We start from the raw sequence: 23,659 nt of genomic DNA, 5'->3' as shown, positions 1-23,659 counted from the left end.
AATAAGCTTCATGTTCACAAAAAGGTAAGGAAGTTTTTCAGGAAAAATACTATATACTTTAAAAAGTGGACATTTAGTGCAATTTTCAAGCTTTGCAATGTCAACCAATTGGGAGGAAAACAGGAATGCAGTTTTTGCAGGTACTTACTTGACTTACTGATTCAGTCTTCGGGGTCTTTAATGAACACAAGGCAGGGTTCAAATCAGTTCCAAGAGTACACCAGTGGCATAGGGGCGGCCAGGTGTAGAGGTTGAATTTGAGGTTGGGTTCAAAATGTTAACCAATTGAGACCGGGGGTACTCTAAGTTGTGTTGCTCACAGGTGAGTAAAGCAATGTCGTGGGTCGATCTCCTGGAGTTAAGGTGAGTACAAGGTGTGAGAAAGTGCCATCTTTCTTGCATGGTATGCCCCCCCTTTTTTCTGAATTGCTGAATGTACTTTGACTGAGTGTGCCCTGGACATCTGCCAATCAGGTGCCCAGGGCCTATGTTCCTTCCCTAAAAATCTAAAACCCAAATTGGCAAACCCTGGCCACATGTCAGCCCCTGGTAAATGGTACCCAGGGCCTTTGGACCAGGGAAGGCCTTTAAGGGCTGCAGCACTCATTGTGCCACCCTTAGAGGCCCTGTGCCCTAACACACACACACTGCCCTTGCAGGCTGAGTGTCTGGGTACAAGAGAAAACAGTCGACATGGCACACATCCCTGTGTGCCATGCCCACCACCTACACTGTCCTGGCATACATCAGCCACCCCTCTAGCTGGGTGCCCCTTGCCAGTGGTGTGGGCACAGGAGCATGACCCCTGTGCCCCTACAGTACCCAGGTTCATTCCTGGGCACTGTAAGTGCAGTGCTGCCATTTAAGAATACATGGTGCTGAAAGCTCGTCAAACACGAACCTCACAGCACCATAACGGCAACACTGAAGACTGAGAAGTTTGGTATCAAACTTCTCAGCACATTAAACCCGCACTGATGCCAGTGTGGGATTTAATGTACCAAGCACCCCAGAGGGAATCTTAGAGATGCCACCTGAAACCTAACCTACAATCCACGTCTGGTCTGGGCGGCTGCCTAGGCTGCCACACAGCAGACAGGTTGCTGGACCCCTGGGTAGAGGAGCCCCTGCTCTCCTGGGCCTGCAACAATGCACATCCTGGGCGAGATGCTAGATCTCCTCCCCCAGGATGGGTAGGGGGAAGCTTCAAAGGCATGCCGCCTCTGTGAGCTTCCCCAGGCCACTGGCAGCCCCCACTCTGGCGGGAAGCCTGGCTGGACACCACAAATAAGGACAGGGGATGTGCCAGCCTGCTAACCCCACCCCTCAGGTGGGGGGGGGGGGTGTGGGGGGGGGCGAGGTGAAGCACATCTCCGGGCGCTTGCCATCTTGAAGATGGGAGGCCCTGCCCAATCAGGACTAGGCTACTGCCCCCCTCCCACAGGAGAGAGGCAGGATGGGGGTGTACCCACCCCAGGACAGGCACCCATTGGTCCCTGCACTTCACCTACCTGTAACGCCCCTAAATCTAGTATTTAGGGGCACCCTGAACATTCCTTCCCAGATTCTGAAATACAAAGAAGAGCAAGAAGAAAGAAGACCTGCCCTGCAGCTGCTAAGAAGAGGAAGACACCGACTGCTTTGGCCCCAGCCCTACCGGCCTGTCGGCTTTCGAACCTGCTCCTGCTACAACCCGGCATCTCTTATGGCCAGCAACCTCACAAACCCCGGAGGACCTGGCTACCTTTTGGCTCTAAGCCCCTGGGACTCCCATGAGTAGAGGCTGTACTCAAAATCTGCTTCTAATCCCTGGCATCAGCCCGGAACCGCGAACCCTGCACCCTCCAAGCCTGGCTTGTGCCGGAGTGAACAAAGGCCACGAGGACGACCCCCCCGGCGACTGTGACCCCGAGTCCGGCACCCAAGGACTTCCCTCGACGCTCCTGACGACGCATGCAGCCTCAGAACCAGGTACCCCCCAACCGCGATAAACAGAGGGTAAGATTTCCCAACACCAAAAGGCACCCCTGCACCCGGCGCCCTGCAGCCCCCTGTGCCCAACTCCTGGGTACCTACCTATCCTCCAACTACCCAACTTACCTCTCGAAGTGGTGGTGGCACCTGAAGAATCTTCGTCCCCGAGCTTGCAGTCTTTTTCCAAACCAGAGCTTTCCCATTGGAATCAATTGAGTGCCCGACGGCTCAAAAGCATGCTGCACCCAGCTGCCCGAGTGGCCCTGGCAGTGAAACCTTTGCACCTATCTACTTCCCCATTTGCCCTGAGCAAGTGACCAGGAGCCCAGCTCCCAAAGCCGCGTGGCCTTCTAGTCAGCAGCTACCGACCAAGGCCCCCCCCTTATAGGATAACATTGGGCCTAACTCACTCTGCACCCGGCTGCCCCTGTGCCGCTGAAGGTGTAACAACTGTACCTACCTGACCCTGGGAGACCCCTGAGTCTATGCCCAGAACCTTAACTCTGCCAGTCGAGTACTTACCTGAAAGCCGATAACTCAATTTTCTCCATAGGGTAACACTGGCTGGTTTTTCCTGAAATTTCTTCTGTGTGGACTTTTCAAAACATAAAATATTCACCAAAAATCAGCTGAGTAACAATAACGAAAATACTCACCTGCTATTAGGTGAGCTCCCAGTGCTGGATCTTGGTGCCCAGCACTGACCCTGAAAAATATTCACAACCGTACTTACCAGTAACCCAATTTTCTCCCATAGGAAATCATTGACTGTTTTCTTGTGAAATTTCTTCTGTCGATTTTTGCAAACTGGAAATATTCTTTAAAAATCGTACAAATTGTGAAAACGTAATTACCTGTTTTGGATAAAGGTCACAGTAGTGAGTCTAGGCACCCTGTCCTGGACTACAAAAGTAACAAGAACATACTATACCTGCAACTTGAATTTTCTTCCACAGGGAATCATTTACTGTTTTCTATGAAATTTTTTCTAAGTGTCAACTTTTAAAATAGCAAAATATTGTCTAAAAATCATAACAGTAGCTAAGTCGACTTTTATCGCTTTTTTCGAAGTACTGACCGAGGACTGAATCTAGGATCCAGTCCTGGAATCCCAAAAGTAATCTATTGCAAATAACTTGAAACTTCCATTGAACTCAATGCATTATTGGGTTTAAAATTGTGTTGCCTATTGCAACCACTTGTAACTTTCGACAAAAGCCAATTGCATATTGTAAAAGTATTTATATAAAGCATCTCATTCTGAGAAAGTATATTTTAATACCTATTGTTGGTTCTAAAATAAAACAAGCATATATTTTTTATATGTAAACCATTGGCCTAGAGTTCAGTTATTGAGTGTGTGAGACCATTTGCTGACTGTGTGCAACAAATGCTTTACATTGTCCTCTGATACTGCCTTACTGCTCGACCAAGCTACCCCTTTAGAGAGTAAGGTTATATCTAACTTTAGCCTCTGCCAAACCTCTGGGGACTGTGGACTCTTTACACCCTGTACCTATTTGGGAACAGTATATACAGAGCCACTTTCTCACACAAGGCTGCACCAAACTTACACCCTCAGAGGCACAGGGGCAGCTGGCTGCAGAGTGCCAACACTGTGTCAAGGGGCAGGGGGGACAAGGGAGGGGGGAAGGGAGAGGGAGAGGGTGGGGGTGGAAGGGGTGAAAGAAGGAGGATGGGGAGGGAAGGGGGAAGGGGGTAGAGAGATAGAGCGAGCAAAGAATAAGAGAAAAAACAAAAAACACATGCAAAGCAGTAGTGACGGAACTTTTAAACTGTTGACTTGAACACCCTTAAGAAAAGGCCTTTTTCCTATTTCACCTTTGGGGTTCTGACTAAGAAGCCTTCCCTAGTAATTTAGGAACATGTGCAGCAGCAGGACAAGAAGGGAGTTGTGGAATTTGGACACTGCAGATTGGTGTTTTATTAATCAGTTTAATGATCTGTCATTTGCTTTCAACATTGCATTTTGAAAAACATGCATGTTTGCTGCATGTGAGTGACAGTATCTTTGGGTTTGGGGCAGAAAGTGTTCTCTTTTAAAAACATTTGGGCACATCTCTCTACACACTCCTAGTATGTGCGCTTAATTATGTAAGTACTTCCTGCAGTAATCCAGACAACCCTTATGGTGATTTCAGTGGTCTTAGACAACCTTGGAAAGCTCTGAAAGTGGTAGCTGTGGAGAGCAGTCTACATGCTTAGTCCAGAAGGAGTGTAAAGCAGCTTATTTTGCCATAACTTAATGTTATTGGTATAGGTTGAATGGAAAAGAACCACAGTGTATTTATAAAAATATGTATTTTAAGACACTAACACATAACCATATCTCCTACCCAGAGATCCCATCATGTCTGACGCAATATTGTTAGCCCTGCCTTTCTCGCGGGATGGCACCAAACAAGATGCCACTAACACGGCACACCATTCCCCCCCCACCCCACCCCTGCACTCTTAGCTGATCGCATAGACCCCCCTGCAGCCACTGTCCTCTTCGTTACTTGAGGGAATTCTTACACCCGACACTATCACCCCTCCCATCCTTTCACTGAACACAGTGACCTTTCCCCGATTTCAGGAGGAATCCCTCTCCCGGCTGTCAAACCATTATTCCACTCCACCCAGGGATGTGAATCCTTCATTCAAAATGGATCGTTTAGACTGCTCCCACCCACTGTCCTCCTTGTTACATGAGGGCACTCTTTCACCTGATACAATCACCCCGCCCATCCATTTACTGAACACAGTGACCTTTCAGGTGGATGCTCCCTCTCGGTTGTCTAGCCTTTATACCACTCCACTCATGGATGTGGATTGCACATTAAACATCCTGGCTCAACCTCCTGCATTGACATCAAATGAAGCTATCCCAATCCAAATGGAGAAAGTGTCTTTGCTATCAGAACACATTGGAAATTCGCCTTCAATAACGGGCCTTACACCCACACCTAATATAGATATCCACAAGCATTTGAAGACCATGCATTATGACTCTACGAGCGGCTCGTCCTCTATAACTGATCAGACGTCCTCACCTTCTACCTACTTTACCAATTCAGTCTGGAGCACACAACTTAGCGAGCTAGCCACTGGTCTATCCCATCTCATGGATGAAATGCATAACCTTTCTACTATCACTAAAAAAACTGCTTATCCTACACAGAGCCACCAATGATACTGTGAACCAAATGGGTCTCCAAATGAGAAACTCCACCCCTATGAAGGATCATTCGGAGAACAGTAGTCAGTATAACCAAATCAACATCCAACACACTAGATACATACCCAAGGTCACACTCCCCAATAATACTAATCCGGTAGTTTACCCTCCCCTATGTGTCCTAGGAGGTCATCCGATAAACTATTTGATAGTGACATTGACGACCTGCTCTCATCCTATGCCCGGGATTCTGATAGCAGTAAGTCCCAATGTGACACCATTCAAACCATTGGAACCAATCCCCTCAGAGAACCGACTCTCAACAACAGATCTATTAATAGAGACAACCTCACAAATATCAACTTACAACAGACTACCTTAAACCATTCTATTAATAAGCTGAAGTGTGGGCTCATTAATTGCAGATCTGCTAGCAAACATGCTACGAAGATATCCAATCTCATTCTAGAAAATGATTTAGATATTATGGTCCTCACTGAAACCTGGTTAAATAGTTCCTCCTCACCCATCCTCGACTTACTTGTTCCTCCTTCCCATGACCTGATACGATTAGATAGAATTGGATCACTAGGGGGAGGGGTAGCCTGCATTTATCGTAACTCAATATCAGTCAAGCAAGCAGACTCTATTGGACTTTTTTCCTGTGATTATCTATGCATTAATATTTCTGTTACTAAGCGCATCGCCAGCAAGCTACACATATTCTACCACCCACCCGGGGATAACTTGACTTGTATTGATGAGATAATGGAGATCATAGCTTCTAATGTCAACTCACAAGTTCATCATATCTTCTTGGGTGAGTTTAACCTCCATTGGAACAACACAAACGATCATATTGTAGGTTGTCTTAAAGAGTTTGTAAGTACAAGAGCTATCGCAATTCTGTGACAGCCCAACTCATAACAAGGGAGAGACATTGGACCTAATCATTGCAAAACCAAACATCGTCTTACTAGAATCCATCACCCAATGCGATTGGACTGATCATTATTGCCTCCTCTACTCCATCATTAGCGAAGTTACTCAAAAAAGGGGCCAACCATAAAAAAAAAAGGCAATGGAAACGGAACTTACAAAATATTAACCCCATCACCCTGTTAAACCGGTGTAACTCCGCCCTGACCCCCAGGATGGACATTACTGATGTACATGACCTCACAACCTTCTACAATGACTCGTTGCTTGAAATACTGGACTCCACAGCTCCCCTCCAGGAAAAAAACGTATCCACTAAGATTTCCAAACCATGGTTCAACGAGGGTCTGAACGCGGAGCGTAGACAAGTAAGAGTTGCAGAGCGTCTATGGAAATCGGCTCCTACCACTGATAATCTTGAGCACCTGAGAAGATTAAGGAACTCTTACAATAGGAAGATTCTTAAGGCAAAGGCAGACTTTTTTCAGAACTCAGCTGAACCAAGCTAGCAACCGGCCCAAAAAACTCTTTGAAATCGTCAAGCAACAAACAATCATGCAAAACAACTAACTCTATGGAATCAAACTACCTGGCCATACCTACATGTGATGTGCTTGCTAATTTCTTCCACGAAAAGACTAAGTCCATCGAACTTGATATACAATCCATGTTGGCGCTACCGCAAGATTCCAACTGTAGCGATTCATTCAAAGTACATTTTGATAATCCAGGGGAAGTCACAAAAAACAATGCCTCTTGGCACACCTTCTCGCCACTCTCCAAGCAATCAACCCCTCCAATCATTTCTCTGACCCCCTGCCCCCCGCCTTGTTCAAAATTTTTAAACCATCTATCCTACCATTATGGGCTAAAATTGTAGATGCCTTCCTAAGTCAAGGTGTCATTCCGGACTGCCTTAAAGGGCAGGTCACACCTATACTTAAGAAAGCTGATGCCACTCCATCTGATCTAAACAACTACCGGCCCATAACCAACATCCCTACTTTGGCTAAACTATTGGAGAAATGTGTACAAATTCAATTATGCAATCACATTGAACACTATAACCTCCTAGATATTCACCAATCGAGCTTCCGCCAAGGGCACAGCACAGAAGCTGCACTCACCCATATTATGGATGACATCCTCAAAATACTTGACTGCAATGAATCATGCCTACTGATTCTTCTTGATCTGTCCTCTACCTTTGATACTGTCAAGCATGACAAACTTCTGTCCCTACTGGAACGAAGGATGGGCCTCTCGGGCACAGTGATGCAATCCTCTTTGGTCACACTTGGTGTTCCTCAGGGATCTTCCCGATCACCCATTCTTTTCAACCTCCTAATGGAGCCTTTGGCGAACGCATTGAGATCTGCGAACATCCTGTATCATTTATATGCTGATGACACCCAACTCTATCTGAAAATCACCTTGCCAGAAGATTTCATTGCCCTCAACTCTATTCTACTGAACACGCAAAGCTGGCTCACTAACAACCACCTCATGCTGAATACCAAAAAAACGGAATTCATCCTCATCTCGCCACCGAGCCACACACCAAAGCTAGACTTATGGTTAAAACACCTAACCTCCTTTGACTGCGTCCCCCTCATCATTGACTCGGCAAAATCACTCGGAATCACCTTAGACAAACATCTGAATATGCAGTCGCACATCTCTAATGCCTCCAAGGGAGCTAATTACAAGCTGAGTATATTAAGGAAACTCAAACCCTTACACCCTCAGGCTGATCTAAAAATGGCAGTACAAGCCCTTGCGCTACCCAGTTTAGATTACGGGAGCACCACCCTCTAAGAGCAGCATTGAATTCTGCGGCTAGACTGGTATCTGGAACCAAGAGAAAATGTCACATCTCTCCAACCTTGAAAGCCTTGAATTGGCTGCCCTACGAGGCAAGAATACACCTTAAAGTGGCCTGCATGACACACAAAGCAATTCACAACAATACTCCTAGTTATCTGTCTTTAAAGTTGGAAAGTTCTGGAGGCTGCAGACGACTTCGAAGTGCAAGCACCCTCCTTCTGAAACCCCAATCCTTCCATAAGAAGACAACCGGCTGTAGAGCTTTCTCAGGGATTGCACCAAGTGTCTGGAACTCATTACCTCCAGCAGTTTGTGGAATCACTTCCCTTACCGCCTTCAAAAAAGAAGTAAAAACACTATTAATGAACAAATACATACCATACGTCTGATTTCTATGATGTCACTGAGTCATCTTTGTGATCGGAATACTTTTGCTGACCTCAAGTGGAATGGTTGAGTCCTCATTATGTATGACGAATATCACTACCCTTACTGTTCAATTACTGTATGTAGTGTAAAGCTTAGCTAGTGGTGGGTCTCTCTTGGGTTTATCTATACACTTCTTATCTATTGGGATCCGATCATGGTTATAATATGTATGTTTGCTAGCACACTCATCTAAGGTTCTTTAACAGTATATTGTACTACGTTCTACAGTATCATGGTCCTCTGTTTGTTAATCATATATCTTCTATTCCTTTTGTACGAATTGACACTTTTGAATGTATGTATACTACCTCAACCAATTTTATTCTTATACTGTAAAGCGCTATGATACCCTCGTGGGTCACGTTCGCGCTATATAAAACTTTATAAATAAATAAAAATAGCACAAATACATGGTGGTCGCCAGGTGGAGACCAAACCATACATTGAAATATAGAGATGCAAATCACGACTCGAGTCAAGACTGGACCCAGAAGATGTAGAACTGCTGGAGTCCCAATAATCCACCCAAGTTAAGTACACAGGAACGCCACGGAGGCAGTGTGTAGAGTGGAAACATGACAGCGTGCTCAATTTAAGTCAATGAGTAAGTCTCAGTTGCAATTTTAAATAAGGACCAGTGAACCCAGCAGAAACCCCGTGGAAGATAGAAGGTTGGAAAGTCGCACCATCCATGAATAACCTAGGAACTAGGATACCTACACCCGTGAAGCCGGGTGCATAGGTTTGAAGTGACGTTGGAAACCACAGTCGAACCCAACGGAGGATTTAAGGAAGATGCTGCTCACGAAGAAGGTAAAAGTGTCCGGTGGAACACAAAGGTGGATTCAAGATGAAAAGTACCTGCAAGCTGAGGGGACAGTGTCTATGCCACTCAGGAGTGACCAGGAAGCACAGAAGACCAATGCCCACCGATGTCAGGAGATGCAGGAGAGTTAATAATTATCTTGTACCTGCAGCTGTGTGGACCAGGCGACCCTGAGGAAGATCAGAAGCAGTTCACGAGCTGTCCCACGCTGGATGTTAAAAAGTGAGGGGTCGGTGTCCGTCAGGCGCACCAACAAGCCTTGGCAACGGCAAACAATGTGGCAGGCGAAAAGGGTGCAGTGTCTGGATTTGAGAAAGTGCCCTCTTTCTGCATGGTTGCCCCCACTTTTTTAGGTCTCTGCTGGAGTGGGCTGCACACATGCGCAGTCTCGCTGGCGAGATTTAACGTTTTGGGTATTTTTCTGTAAAGGGCTTTAAGCCCCGCCCCTCTTTTCCATTGGCTGGCGTCCCCGTTTATGCTTAATGGTGGCCAGCCATTGGAAAAGAGCTCTTCGTGACGTTTACGTTTGGCTTTTTGAGCCGTCCCACTTGGACGGGCTCGTCTGCCTTCCGTGCGCCTTTCCTTTTGTCGCAAAAGGTTTCTTATCTTTGTGGGGCCATGTGTTTAAACACATGGCCCCATAAAGACAAGAGATCCTCGCTCTTTCACTTTCGGGACAGCCTCTTCGTCATCCCGCCTCCAGACAGAGGTAAACATCTGCAGCCCGCTTGTAGAAAGCCAATGCCCAAAGATGAAAAATACAAGCCACTCTGGAGTCCAACTAGCACCTTAAAGTTACTTGTTATGAACTGCCGGTGAGCACCGGCAGAACCCGGTCCACCTAAATCTCAGGTTATGTATGTGCTGAATGGGCCGAAGCTTAGCCCTACTTGCTGATGGATTTCACGCTTTCCTCGCGCACAATGCTCTGTAAGGGGGAGGGCTGATAAAGGCTCGCCTGCCCGTCAGCTCCCTCAGTGTTAATGCCCATGTCCAGTTGGCAGTGAGCATGCAGTGCTCTTTGTAACTGCTCGCCCCATTTAAGTGGCGTGGTTGGTACAGGGAATGCAGCTCGCACACGTGCTCGCGCAGATTGTAAAGGGCACGTTGTCTGCATATTGCTGACTAGTCCGTCTTAGCAAGGAGAACGCTGATTGGTCAGTGACCGCCATTTCAATACCCGCATTGACTGGTTGGAGAACACAGGTCATGGTGTGAAAAGAACATCAGCTACCCTCTAGATGGCGACTGTTTCATTGGTCAGGAGCCAGCTGCCAAACCTCCTACTGCTGACGACCAGGACTTTGAAACGTTTGGACCCTAGCATATGCAGCTTAGATGATGGGTGGTCACTCAGCCTGCGCTGCACGTGAAATGCTCAAGTGGCATGGCTGAACATGGACACCTAGGTCATCCACATGCTCAAAGCTGATTGGTTGGCAATGTGGCCTGCGTAATGCTCCCATGGCACTGGAGACGAGTGATACAGTGCTGTCCTGTGTTGACATGGACCAGATGGTGGGGATAGGGCTGCTTATTACCCACATGTGTTTTCACAGGCTGATGGTAGAATCACTTGCTGCTTACACCATGTGAGCTGCTGTCCGCTTCTGTCTGTGAAAGGCAAGCCCACACGCAAGGATCTTAGTTTAGGGCAAGTTGCGCATCGGCCCTGGCCCAATACGCAGGGCCTGCTGCCCGAACTCCACATGCTCCTGCGCTGTGTGAAGGGCCAACCAACCTTCATAACTGTGGTGAGACCTTGTCGAGAAGGGTAGGGCCCTCCCCCCGCTTCTCAGGGCCTGATGCTGGTGACAATCCATGATAATGCGGTCCTGTCGGTGGAGGGCACGCTCGTGCTGGCGCAGTGCAGCTGGTCGCAGGCCCGGCCGGCTCTCTTGGCGCTGTCGGCAGGATGCGTGCCACCCGTGGCCTTATCTCCATTAATCTCCATCAAATGTGCGCTGCCACAATGGGGGCGTTGCCGGCGGAATAATCACGTAGGTCGCCCCCTCCTCCTATAATTTTGTTTTGAAAGGTAACAATAGGGAAGCCGCCCTCCCTCTGGCACTGCTTGCAAGGATCCCTCATTAATCCGTGCTTAAAGTGAGAGAAGTCAACGTGTGGGTGTGTGCGGGCGCATACGTCAAAATACGCTAGTGTGAGTGTAATCGCCATTTGGTGAGTGTAAATGGGTGTTTTGTTGATCTGTCTGTGTTGGCGAGTCGATGTTGTGCTCCTGTGCCCGCTGGTGTGCTGTCTTGGACAAGTCAATCTTAAGACACAGCAAAACCATAGCACATAGTTGCGTGTCTGAATTTAGGACAGACTCGCTGTTTCATTAGTGTGAGAAGTTGGCCTGATGTATGATGTCACTAGTTATAGTGTACACCTTATATCAGTCCAAATACCCTTATGGTGATTGGTTGTAAAGTCAACCTTATAGACCAGCTATCCTAGTGGTAGCATGGACAAGAGCAGTCTTAGGCTAAACTCTGAATGGCATGTGAAGCCAGCTGTGATACCATATATAATCCCTTGAATACCAAATGAAAGGACACCACAACAGATATATATGTAAAATAAAGTGTATTTATTCTAGTCAAACCCTCAGCACTCTTTGAGATTAGAGGTAAGTACAACACAGTCTTATTTAAGCATACATTAAGTCACCCAGGTAAGTAATACAGTTAGGCCCTAGGGGCCACGCAAACCATATACTAAGTAAGTGGTATAAGGACCACTGTCACGGAAATAGATAGGCCTAGGCCTAGGGAATCGCTGGGGCTACACTACACTAGCGTTAGTTAGGAAGTGGGAGGCCCACGGGATTCGTGTGCAGAGTGGAAACACTCACGCGTAATGCGTAAAAGTCAATAGCAATAGTACAGTTTAGAAAACGGTAGATTTAGGACACTTCCGGAGTAGCTAGGAAGTTGAGACTTGAAAACTAGACACTAGGATAGTCACTATCCTGATGAGCACCGGAGTACCCAAGTTACCTAGCCCACAGGCTGCGGGTGCATAGGGGTGAAGATGCGTCGTTTTCGTCGTCGACTCCTATGGATGCCTGAAGAAAGATGCTGACAGGCAGTCAGTGAAGAGTGTCCGGTGGATCCCAAGGCTGGGATCTAGAAGAAAGGAAACCTGCAAGCAGAAGGGACAGAGTCAAGGTCACTAGCCAGTGACCACGTGGAACCAGGAAGGAACCAGGCGATGTCGTGAAGATTGCAGGTGAAGGTGAAGCTTGTCGCTGCAGCCAGGAGGACCAGGAAGCGTCAAGGACGACCAGGACCAGGAGGCGAGCTGTCCCACGAAGGCTCTTGCTGTCGGCGGCGTCGAAGTTGGACTAGGACTCACCAAGCCTTGGCAAGCGGAACCCACGAAGAACGAAGGACTTGCTTCTGGTGCAGACCAGGAAGGTCTGGGGTGCTTCTTCTTTGCAGAGAAGCGGGAGCCAGTCTGGAGGAGCCAAACCAGCGCAGAAGATTTCAGGGTGCGTCGTCACAGAGGCCACTAGCCAGCGGGCAAGCAACCGGACAGACGCGGCAAGCAGGAAAATGCTGAAGGGCCCCACGCAGGACTCGTGGAGTGTGGGGGGCTGATCTTCGGTGCAGATGGTGCTTGGGGTTGGGGCTTCTCAATCCCTGATGCGCAACTTCGAGGGTACCTCAGAAGCTGCGCTGTAAGTTACTAGCCACTTTTTCCAGGTAGCCGGTCCCACGTCGCTCGTCGCCTCCACGGATCTCAGCTCTGCTGCAGATGTGGATGAGGGTCGGAGAAGTCTGGAAGTCAAGGCTCTGGTCGGGCTCTGCAGTCGGTTCCTCGTAGAACGGTTGCAAAGCAAAGGGTAGTCTCTTGATGGTGCCTGTTTGCACAGGGTAGCCACTCCTTGGCTACAAGGGAGATTCTTCAGTCTTCTTCTTTCGTCGAATGTCGAAGGTCCAGAGTTTCTGTTCAGTTTTGCAGGTTCAGGATAATCTAAAGTCTTGAGGCCCAACTCCCACTCTTATACTAATCTGGGGGGCTGGGATACCTGCTATGTCACGCCTTATGGGTGGGACCTGGGAGGGGGTGGTTACACCCACTTCCCTTTGTCCAGTTTCGCGCCAGAGCTGGGGCTGGAGTGCCCCAGCGCCGGTTTGAACTGGACTATGCAAGGAACACCTTGTGTGCCCCAGGCCTGTCTCATTCCTTTCAGCCCACCCTGCCCCAATACACTAAAGGCTGTCTGGGGAGGTGCTAGCACCTCCCCAAGCAGGAAACCTATTGTCCAGGCCTCCCTGGCTGGGATCCCTCCCAGCAGCAGGAGGTCAGACTTGTGTCTGTGGCAGCAGCATCCATTTTGTGATGCTGAGGCTTTGGTTAGAGTTAAACAGCAAAGTAGGATTTTAACATGTCCCTCCCTCTAGAAGGGAGGGATAATATCCTCATCACCAGAAATGGTATGGGGGTATTATTCCAAAGTGTTAGACACCTTACACGACATGTTTTGATAAAGCCAAACCATAGTTACCATAACCGTTTAAGATTATAAGGCACTTTAAGAGTATATGGTAGGCTATATCCTAGAACAGCTATAAGGACTTGGGTCCGAAAGCTGCAGACAGGCTCAGCTCATGCTAGAGCACCATCTCACATGTTACCAAGCACTCTGCCTCCAGGATGGTTAAGGCCTGCCATAGGAGTGACTGATAGGTACACATGTGTCTATATATAAGGGTAGATATAGGCATACTATATCTAAGCAAGGGGTGATTACACGACCTTGCCCCAGCTGAGTGATCAGCCAGTTGTGTCTGATTGGAAGGCCAGACCAGGGGTGGCATAATACATGCTGCAGCCCCTGGGAGGCCTAGGGTACACCTATGCCCTGGGTACCTAGGGTACACTGTACAGGGTCCAATAAGGTGTTCCTTACCAATTGGTTATGTACCTAGGGTACATGGAGTTCATTTTAAAGAGAGAGCAGACAGCCTGAGACCCTGAATGGCAGGATCTCAGGCCAACTAAGTCGAAAAACCAGCTAGACACTAGGCAAAAAGTTGGGGGTAACCATAGTCAGATATCCACCTTCCTACAACCAGGGCCTGTGTTCCTTCCCTAACACTGCATGAAGCCTAAACCCAATTGGCATCTCTTGCCACAGGTCAGCCTCTGCTAAATGGTACCCTAGGTACCCAGGGCACCGTGACCAGAAAAGGGCCCCTAAGGGTTGCAGAACTTATTGTGCTACCCTTAGAGGCCCTGTACCCTGACACACACACACTGACTTTTCAGGCTCAGCGTCTTGGTGTAGAACAAAGTGAAGAATCGACATGGCACACATTCCTGTGTGCCATGCCCAAAAACACACTGCCCTGGCATACCTCAGTCACCCCTCTAGCTGGATGCCCTATGCCAGTGGTGTGGGCACAGGAGCATGAGCCCTGTGCCCCTATAGTACCCAGGTCCATTCCTGGGCAGTGTAAGAGTATATGGTGCTGGGAGCTCGTCAAACACGAACTCCACCGTACCATAATGGCAACACTGAAGACTGAGAAGTTTGGTATCAAACTTCTCAGCACATTAAACCCGCACTGATGCCAGTGTGGGATTTAATGTAAAAAGCACTACAGAGGGCCTCTTAGAGAGGCCTCCTGAATGCTAACCTACAATCCACGTCTTGTCTGAGAGGCTGCCTAGGCTGCCACACAGCAGCCATGTTGCTGGACCCCTGGGTGGAGAGCCCCCGCTCTCCTGGGCCTGCAATAATGCACATCCTGGCCTAGGTGCTAGGTCTCCTCCCCCAGGAGGGGCAGGGGGAAGCTTCAAAGGCATGCCACGCTGTACTCAGCAACTGGCCCCCACCGGTTCTGACCCCTACTCTGACGGGAAGACTGGCCTGAAACTCCAAGTAAGGACAGGGGATGTACCAGCCCTGCCAACCCCACCCCTCCGGTGGAGGAGGCGAGGTGAAGCACATCTCGGGCCCTTGTCATCTTGAAGATGGGGAGCCCTACCCAATCAGGACTAGGCCACTGCCCCCCTCCCACAGGAGAGTGGCAGGATAGGGTGTGTACCCACCACAGGACAGGGACCCAGTGGTCCCTGCCCTTTACCCACCTGTAACGCCCCTAAATGTAGTATTTAGGGGCACCCTGAACCTTCCTACCTCAGATTCCAGATTCTAAAACAGCAAAGAAGATCAAGAAGAAAGATGACCTGCCGTGCAGCTGCTAAGAAGAGGAAGACACCAACTGCTGTGGCCCCAGCCCTACCGGCCTGTCCACCCTCGAACCTGCTCCTGCTAAATCTCAGCACCTCCTGTGGCCAGCAACCTCACAAACCCCGGGGGACCTTGCTACCTTGTGACTCTGAACACCTGGGACTCCCACGAGCAGTGGCTCTGCTCAAAGCAAGCATCTAACCCCTGGCATCAGCCTGGAACTGCGAACCCTGCACACTCTGCACCCGCCAAGCCTGGCCTGTGCCGGAGTGGACAAAGACTCCGAGGACGTACCCCCCCCCCCCCCCCCCCCGGCGACTGTGACCCCGAATTCGGCACCCAAGAACCTACCTCGACGCTCCTGATGACGCCTGCAGCCTCAGTACCAGGGATCCCCCCCTCCCCCCCAACCGCGATCAACAGAGGGTAAGATTTCCCAACACCAAAAGGCACCCCTGCACCCGGCGCCCTGCGGCCCCCTGTGCCCGACTCCTGGGTACCTACCTGTCCGCCAACTTACCTCTCGAAGTGGTGGTGGCACCTGAAGAATCTTCATCCCCGAGCTTGCAGCCTTTGTTCATCCTTGAGCTTTTCCATTGAGGGCCCGAAGGCTCACAAGCACCCTACACCTAGCCGCACGAGTGGCCCCGTCAGTGTAACTTCTACTCCTATCTACTTCCCCATTTGCCCTGAGCAAGTGACCAGGAGCCCAGCTCCCACAGCCGCATGACCTGCTAGTCAGCAGCCACCAACCAAGGGCCCCCTGCCTCCCATAGGATAACATTGGGCCTAACTCACTCTGCACCCGGCCGCCCCAGTGCCGCTGAGGGTGTAACAACTACCTACCTGACCCTGGGAGACCCCTGAGTCTATGCTCAGAGTGGGGGGTTGCAGTGACCTGGGGAAGCTCACAGAGGCGGCATGCCTTTGAAGCTTCCCCCTGCCCATCCTGGGGGAGGAGATTTAGCACCTCGCCCAGGATGTGCATTGTTGCAGGCCCAGGAGAGCAGGGGCTCTCCTACCCAGGGGTCCAGCAACATGTCTGCTGTGTGGCAGCCTAGGCAGCCTCAGAGCAGACGTGGATTGTAGGTTAGGTTTTAGGGGGCATCTCTAAGATGCCCTCTGGGGTGCTTGGTACATTAAATCCCACACTGGCATCAGTGTGGGTTTAATGTGCTGAGAAGTTTGATATCAAACTTCTCAGTCTTCAGTGCTGCCTTTATGGTTCTGTGGAGTTCGTGTTTGACGAGCTCTCACCACCATGTACTCTTAAACGGCAACACTGCACTTACATTGCCCAGGAATGGACCTGGGTACTGTAGGGGCTCTGGACTCCTGCTCCTGTGCCCACACCATTGTCATAGGGCACCCAGCTAGAGGGGTGGCTGATGTATGGCAGTGTAGGTGATGGGCATGGCACACAGGGATGTGTGCCATGTCGACTCTGTTTTGTCTTGCACCCAGACACCCAGCCTGCAAAGGCAGTGTGTGTGTGTAAGGGTACAGGGCCTCTAAGGGTGGCACAATGAGTGCTGCAGCCCTTAGAGGCCTTCCTTGGTCACAAGGACCTGGGTACCTAGTGTACCATTTACCAGGGGCTGACATGTGGCCAGGGTTTGCCAATTTGGGTTTTGTGTTTTTAGGGAAGGAACATAGTCCCTGGGCACCTGATTGGCAGGAGTCCAGGGTACACTCAGTCAATCAGTCAAAGTACATTCAGCAATTCAGCAAAAAGTGGGGGCATACCATGCAAGAAAGATGGCACTTTCTCACAGTACAACAAATGCTTTACACTGTCCTCTGATACTGCCTTACTGCTCGACCAAGCTACCACTTTAGAGAGTAAGGTTCTATCTAATTTTAGCCTCTGCCAAACCTCTGGGGACTGTGGACTCTGTGCACACTGCACCTATTTGGGAACAGTATATACAGAGCCAATTTCTTACAGTAACGTTATCCTTCATTCCATAGGATTGCGTTGCGTTCAAACTGTCTGTTTTACTACTGCTAAGTTTTGCTGTTTCTGATTGACAAATAAAAAAGAATTTCTGAAGCAGTAGAAGACCCTCCCTCCCCATATACCTAAATTCATTTTGATAGTGTTTAATCCAGGAATTTATTATGCTTCAGTTGATAAGTAGAGGGATGGATGGTTAGATTTATTGCAGAAAAATGGCTCCATCAAATCTTTGCCACAGAACAATTTAGACTTTGTCATTGGTTAATGAGCCTTCAAAAAGAGGCAGCTATGAGGGATAAAACATCTGTTGAATCACTTGTTTCCTCCCTCTCATCAGCAAAGAGATTATTTGTAAACTCGATAAACCCTTGCGGGATTCAAAATTTTCCTTACTAATTGGACACTGGAGGAAGTGGGAGGATCTCTTTGCTACTGGAGACTATATTTTTTTATCTCTGCATGTCTCTGGTGCCTTTCTTCTAGGGTTCCACTATACAGGTGCATTTCAAGGGTTTCTCAGAAGTCACTCTTTGCCAAGTCTAAAGATTGACTCAGTATACTGAAGAAGGTCCCATTCCCAATCGAAGGATTGTGAGTGACTTGAATTACCACAAACTGTGGTTCCAAAGAGGGCCCTAAAAGATTTTTAGCTAGGCAGAGGAGTGTGAAAGTTAATGAAATAGCCTAAGCTTCAGATTGGCAAGGTGAGTGTAATTGGGAACCCCCTGACACCTAACATTGGCAACATAGTTTATGCATGCCTTTATTTTCTCGCGTTGTCACATTAAGCTCTAAAGTATTGACTTTGGCAGTACTTGTTTATTTTGAGTTACTACTCTAAATTAATATAACATTAATCTCTGGATTCCAAAATCTAGATTTTAATCATTGTTTTTGGCTTTTTATCATGGTTATTTGTTAATGTTTGTCGTCTTGGTGTTGTATTTCATTTGTGAGATGCAACATTCGCCAAAAAAGGCTTTTCTACTTATACCAGGCTACGGTGGTTAAGCCTGACATTGCTCAGAGAAACCGGTTTTCTTCAAGGAGCTCTACTTAGTTGAGTTTGTGGAAGCTCAGGCAGCTCATATCATGCAGAGGCCCCTCTCTCCCAGAGATGAACAGTCCAGTTTCTTATAATATTATGCAAAGTGTATTTTTGTGAATGTATGAAAAAGCACAAGTGATTGTCAGAAATGCTGGGTTTATAGCAACTTATATTTATTTGCTCTCAATGGAATCAATTGAATTTTTTTTTCAGGTTATTAAAGGGAAACCACTGATGTTTAACTCTGTCATATATTTTTTTTAGCCACCAGACAATCAAAAGCTTGGTTTATTGGAAGCTTTGTTGAAGATTGGAGATTGGCAGCATGCGCAAAACATTATGGATCAGATGCCTCCTTTTTATTCCACTTCACATAAACCTATAGCTATTGCACTATGTGAGCTTATTCATATTATGATTGAACCTCTATACCGAAGGTAAAATATTCATTTATTGAATTTGAAATTCTTTGAAAGTACATGAACTGACTGCCCTTAGGACCTATGTGCATGTGACGAGTGTCTTCATGGTATTTTTAAGCTTTATAATAGCTCATGTTTTTGAATTCCCCTCACCTGACTGCATGCCCGGTCTCAGTATTTCGCAAGCGGAAAGTAAGAATTGTGAGTCTGTACACCAGCAAGGAACCAGGTGTTTTTCTTGTCTTTTTTAGCCTATGAAAATGTTTTTCTTTTTCAGATAAAGATGTAGGTGTCATTGAGGGGATGTAAGAAGCTGGGTTTCTGTTGTAGTAAGCCCCACCCTCCCCCACTTTTCGCCAGACTACTGATGCAATTTTGACTTGATGTGCCCTGGGTCCCTGCCAATCAGGTTCCCAGTTCCTTTGTTCTTTCCCCCAAAACTAACCCAAACCCAATTGGCATCTCAGGTCATCCCCTGATAATGGTACCACAAGTACCCAGGGCACTGTGGCCTGGTAAGACCTCTAAGGGCTGCAGCACTTTTTGTGCAACCCTTAGAGGTCCTTTAGCTTTATATTCATACATGCATACACACACACACACGCGCGCGCACACCCCCCTCCTCCCCCCCAGGCTGCGTGTCTTGGTGCAGGACAATAGGTCCCTTCCCTGGGGTGGGTACACCCCCTATTATGCCACCCTCAGTGGGAGGGGGCATGAGCATGTCCCTGGTTGGCTGAGTCCCTCCATCTGGCAAGATGGCAGGTCTGAGAGTTGTGCTTCACCTCGCCTCCCCCACCTGAGGGGTAGAGTTGGCAGAGGTGGACACACCTCTCTTCCTCACTTGGTATCCTGACGGTTCTCCCGGCTAAAGTGAGGGTCAGAACGAGCGGGGACCAGTTGCTGAGAGTAGCAAGTGGCCTGGGGAAGCTCACAAAGGCGGCACGCCTTTGAAGCGTCCCCTTGGTGAACCCTGCCCATCCTGGGTAGGGAAGCTTGGCACCTCGTCCCAGGATGTGCATTGTTTCAGGCCCCAGAGAGCAGCAGGCTCTCGACCCAGGGGTCCAGAAAAATGTCTGGTAGTAGCAGCTGAAAGCAGCCACTCAGCCTGTACACTAGTGGTGGGTTAGTTTTCAGGGTATCTCCGAGATGCCCTCTGTGTGCATTTTTCATTAAATCCCACACTGGCATCAGTGTTGGTTTAACGTGCTGAGAAGTTTGGTATCAAACTTCACAGTTTTCAGTGTAGCCATTATGGTGCTGTGGAGTTTATAATGACAATCTCCCAGCACCATATACTCTTAATGGCAGCACTGCACCTACAATGTCTAAGAATGGCCTTTGATACTGTAGGGGTACAGGGCTCATGCACCTGTACCCTTACCACTGGTATAGTGCACCCAGCTAGAGGGGTCAATGATCTGTGCCAGGGCAGTTGGTTGTAGGCATGGCACACAGATATGTGCCATGTCGTCTCTTTACTTTGTTCTGCACCAAAACACGCAGCCTGCAAAAGCAGTGTGTGTGTGTAAGAGTACAGGACCTCTAAGGGTGGCATAATAAGTGCTGCAGCCCTTAGAGGCTGTCTTTGGTCACAGTGCCCTGGGTACCTGTGGCACCATTTACCAGGAGCTGACCTGTGGCCAGGGATGCCAATTGGGTTTAGGCTTCAATGCAGTTTTTAGGGAAAGAACATAGGCCCTGGGTACCTGATTAGCAGGAGCCCAGGGCACACTCAGTGAAAGTACATCAGCAATTCAGAAGAAAGTGGGGCTAACCATGCAGAAAGAGGTCACTTTCTTATAGCACCTGATTGGGAGGAACCCAGGTCACACTCTGTCAAAGCACATCAGCAGTTCAGCAAAAAGTGGGGGCTACCATGCAGAAAGAGGCCACTTTCTCACACCTGGCACTTGCAATATTAGGAAATGGACCCCAATAATGTAGGGGCATGTCTGCTCATTTGAATATGCCCTCTCCTGTAGGATAGTGCACCCTGCCTTAGGGCTTTGAGGCCCTCTAGAGGAGTGACATACCGATTCCTTCAGGCAGTGTTAGCTGGCGTGGCACCCAGTCAGGGTGCCATGTTGATTTTGTCGTTTTCTCCCTCACAGGGGCATGCAAGCTGTAAGGGTGGTGGCATGGTCCCAGTTAGGGGGTTCCCAAGGGCCCTTCTTCAGCTCCCAGGCCCTAGGCACCCAGGGTACCAGATACTAGGGATTTTCTGGGGGTAGAAGTACCAATTAGGGATTTGTTTTTAGAGACGAAGCTCTGACACAGTGGACCTGCTTGACAGGGACCCTGTGAACTATAATTGAAACCACATCAAACCCAGGCGAAAAGTGGGGCCTAACCATGCAAAAAGAGGAGCTTTCTCACACCCTCTGAGTACATGGTTCAATAAATCCCACACTGGCATCAGTGTGGGTTTATTGAGAGGAGTAGTTTTTTACCAAACACTCCTGGTTTCAGAAAAGCCATCATGTTGCTGGGGAACTCGATTTGTTGAGTTTCCAACCCATGTACTCTCTATGGCTTCCCTGGTACTTAAAATATCGAAGAATGGACTTAAACATTGTAGGGACATATCTTTTTATGCAGAAATGCCCTCATCTGTGGTATAGTGCATCCCTGCCTTAGGGCTGTGAGACCTGCTAGAGTGGTGACTTACCTATACCTTAGGCAGTGCTAGTTGGCATGGGACGCAAGCAGTGTGACATGTCGACTTTGTCTTTTTGTTACGCCAGGCCATGCCTGCTGCAGTGGCAGTCAGCATGGCCTAGGCGAGGTGTCCCTAGGTGACCCTCTTCAGTGCCAGTGCCGTAGGTACCTTTAACTTGGGGCTTACAGGGACCTGAAGGGCCAATTGTGGAGTAGGTTAGGGAAGGAACACTGGCACAGGGGCCCTGGTTGGCACCTACCCTGTGCACTACAATGGAAACCACATGAATTTCCAGGCAAAAAGTAGGGGCTAGCTATTCCAAGAGGTTCCTCATCACAGGGAGGCAATTCCATGCAGTTGAGGGGGGCGCTATCACTAAGAACATTTGACCTCTGACTCTCGATTTGCAGAATCTCGGCACCTCCAAGTGATTAGCTGTAGAATTGTGGAGTTAGCTCTTTTGAGCATCTCTCTCCACTCAACTGGTCATGACATCTGGGGCCAACCCATGCAAAGCCTTAAAATCTAAGCAGCAAAGTTTAAACTGAATATGCTTCTTCAATGGTAATCAGTAAAGCCATTTCAGAAGAGGTGAGGTGTGTGAAATACGAGGTACCTTGAACGCCAGCTTGGCTGCTACATTCTGAAGCAGTTGAAGCTTGCAATATTGCAATTTGAGAGGCCAAGGTAAATACTATTTGTGTTATGTAATCTTCCACTGATGACAGCTGGTATAATAATCCTCCTTATATCTACAGAGATAAACGGTTGTAGTTTCTTGATGGTGCGTAGAATAAAAAAAATAAACATTTTGAGACCACAGCATTATTTTGTGGTCTTAGAGAAAGCTGTTGGCCAATACTATTTCTGAGCTCTTTGCTACTGGCTTGGGAACTGGTAACAGTCCCATTTCACTGGGTCAGTAAAGATTGGACCAAGATGCGAGGTTTCCATTTCACCTGGTCAGTTAAGATTGGAACAGAATGCAAGTTTGCCATTAAAAACCTACTTTTTCTTCTTATTTATTCTTAAATAAGTACTCCATTTTCAGCTGCTGATAAACCAAATCATATCTTGAAATAAGTACTGGGATGCACCTTGACCATCAAAACATTAAAATCTGATAGTCGTAAGCATAATAAATCTGACCAGGAGCAAAGGAGGACGACTAAGTAAACCAGACAATTCTACCTTCTTAGTAGTGAAATGTAATATAATTCCTCAGTTTCTGTCTCAACCTCTATTAACTTCATTTAGCTTATCTCATGGACAGACAGTTCATACCACATAGATGGTGCCAAATACATACTGGTTGTGTGATATAACCGGTTTTTAGGGTGGAACACACTTCAACCTGTGCTACCGTGTTCTGTAAAGAAACCGCTGTGTTGAATTACATTACTTCCTATGTGTTCATAAAAAGATATTGTGAAAGTGATTGAGGATAACTTGTATTTTGTAATTTTCATGAAATAAAAGATAAACCTAAATCATGTGTACTTTGTCATATTTGTTTGCATTTTAGAGTGGGAGTTCCCAAAGGTGCCAGGGGATCAAAAGTTCCTGTTTTGCGCAACAAGAAAGCACCAAAACCGGCAGAATGTTTTGAAGATTTAAGAAAGGATGTTTTTAACATGCTTTGTGCGCTGGGTCCATATCTTTCACATGATCCCATTTTATTAGCCAAGGTGGTGCGTCTAGGAAAAGCATTAATGAAAGAGGTTGGTATTTTTCTTGATCTTGTAGATTTTGCTAAAGAGGTTTTACTGCAGGTCATTAGAATAAGACCAGAATTGGTGTACTGTGGCTTTTAGCTTTTCTTTGAAGTATTTGTAGTACTTTGTCGATACACACTAAAAAGCGAGTATTTAAACTACCTGCATTCGAAGTTTCAATGTGTGGGAATGTTTTTAAAATATTCCACCTTCTTTGTCATTACTCTATTCATCCCTTTTCTATTTTAAGCTAAACCAGTAGAATGGTTTAAAGGTGTAAAAAAAAAAAAAAAAAAAAAGTGTTTTTTACTTGCACATATTTGCATGGTATGGTAGGTCCCATCTTTCCCTTTTCTTGTTTTCCTATGCTCTGAGCGCATTCGCATAGGCTTCATGTTTCTCTGTGGTTTTGCACAGTACTTACACTGTGTATTCCTCTCATTCTTCTATCCTTCTTCCCAAGTCAGC

The 23,659-nt window shown here is 47.7% G+C and overlaps 1 protein-coding gene across 2 annotated transcripts in view; it reads left to right on the top strand.

Moving 5' to 3' along the window:
* Nucleotides 1–23,659, top strand: part of THOC2 (THO complex subunit 2) — a 1,568,999-nt gene that overhangs the window by 336,947 nt on the left and 1,208,393 nt on the right. For both annotated transcript variants that reach the window (XM_085608126.1, XM_085608125.1), the window contains exons 11-12: nt 18,657–18,829; nt 23,002–23,197. In XM_085608126.1, coding sequence (XP_085464252.1) covers nt 18,657–18,829; nt 23,002–23,197 — 369 coding nt within the window. The remainder of the gene's footprint in view (nt 1–18,656; nt 18,830–23,001; nt 23,198–23,659) is intronic.

This window comes from Triturus cristatus, chromosome 5_2 (assembly GCF_964204655.1).
Source record: "Triturus cristatus chromosome 5_2, aTriCri1.1, whole genome shotgun sequence".
Taxonomy (NCBI): domain Eukaryota; kingdom Metazoa; phylum Chordata; class Amphibia; order Caudata; family Salamandridae; genus Triturus; species Triturus cristatus.
Note: the sequence above shows the minus strand (reverse complement) of the source record. Positions and strands in the feature narration are given on the sequence as shown.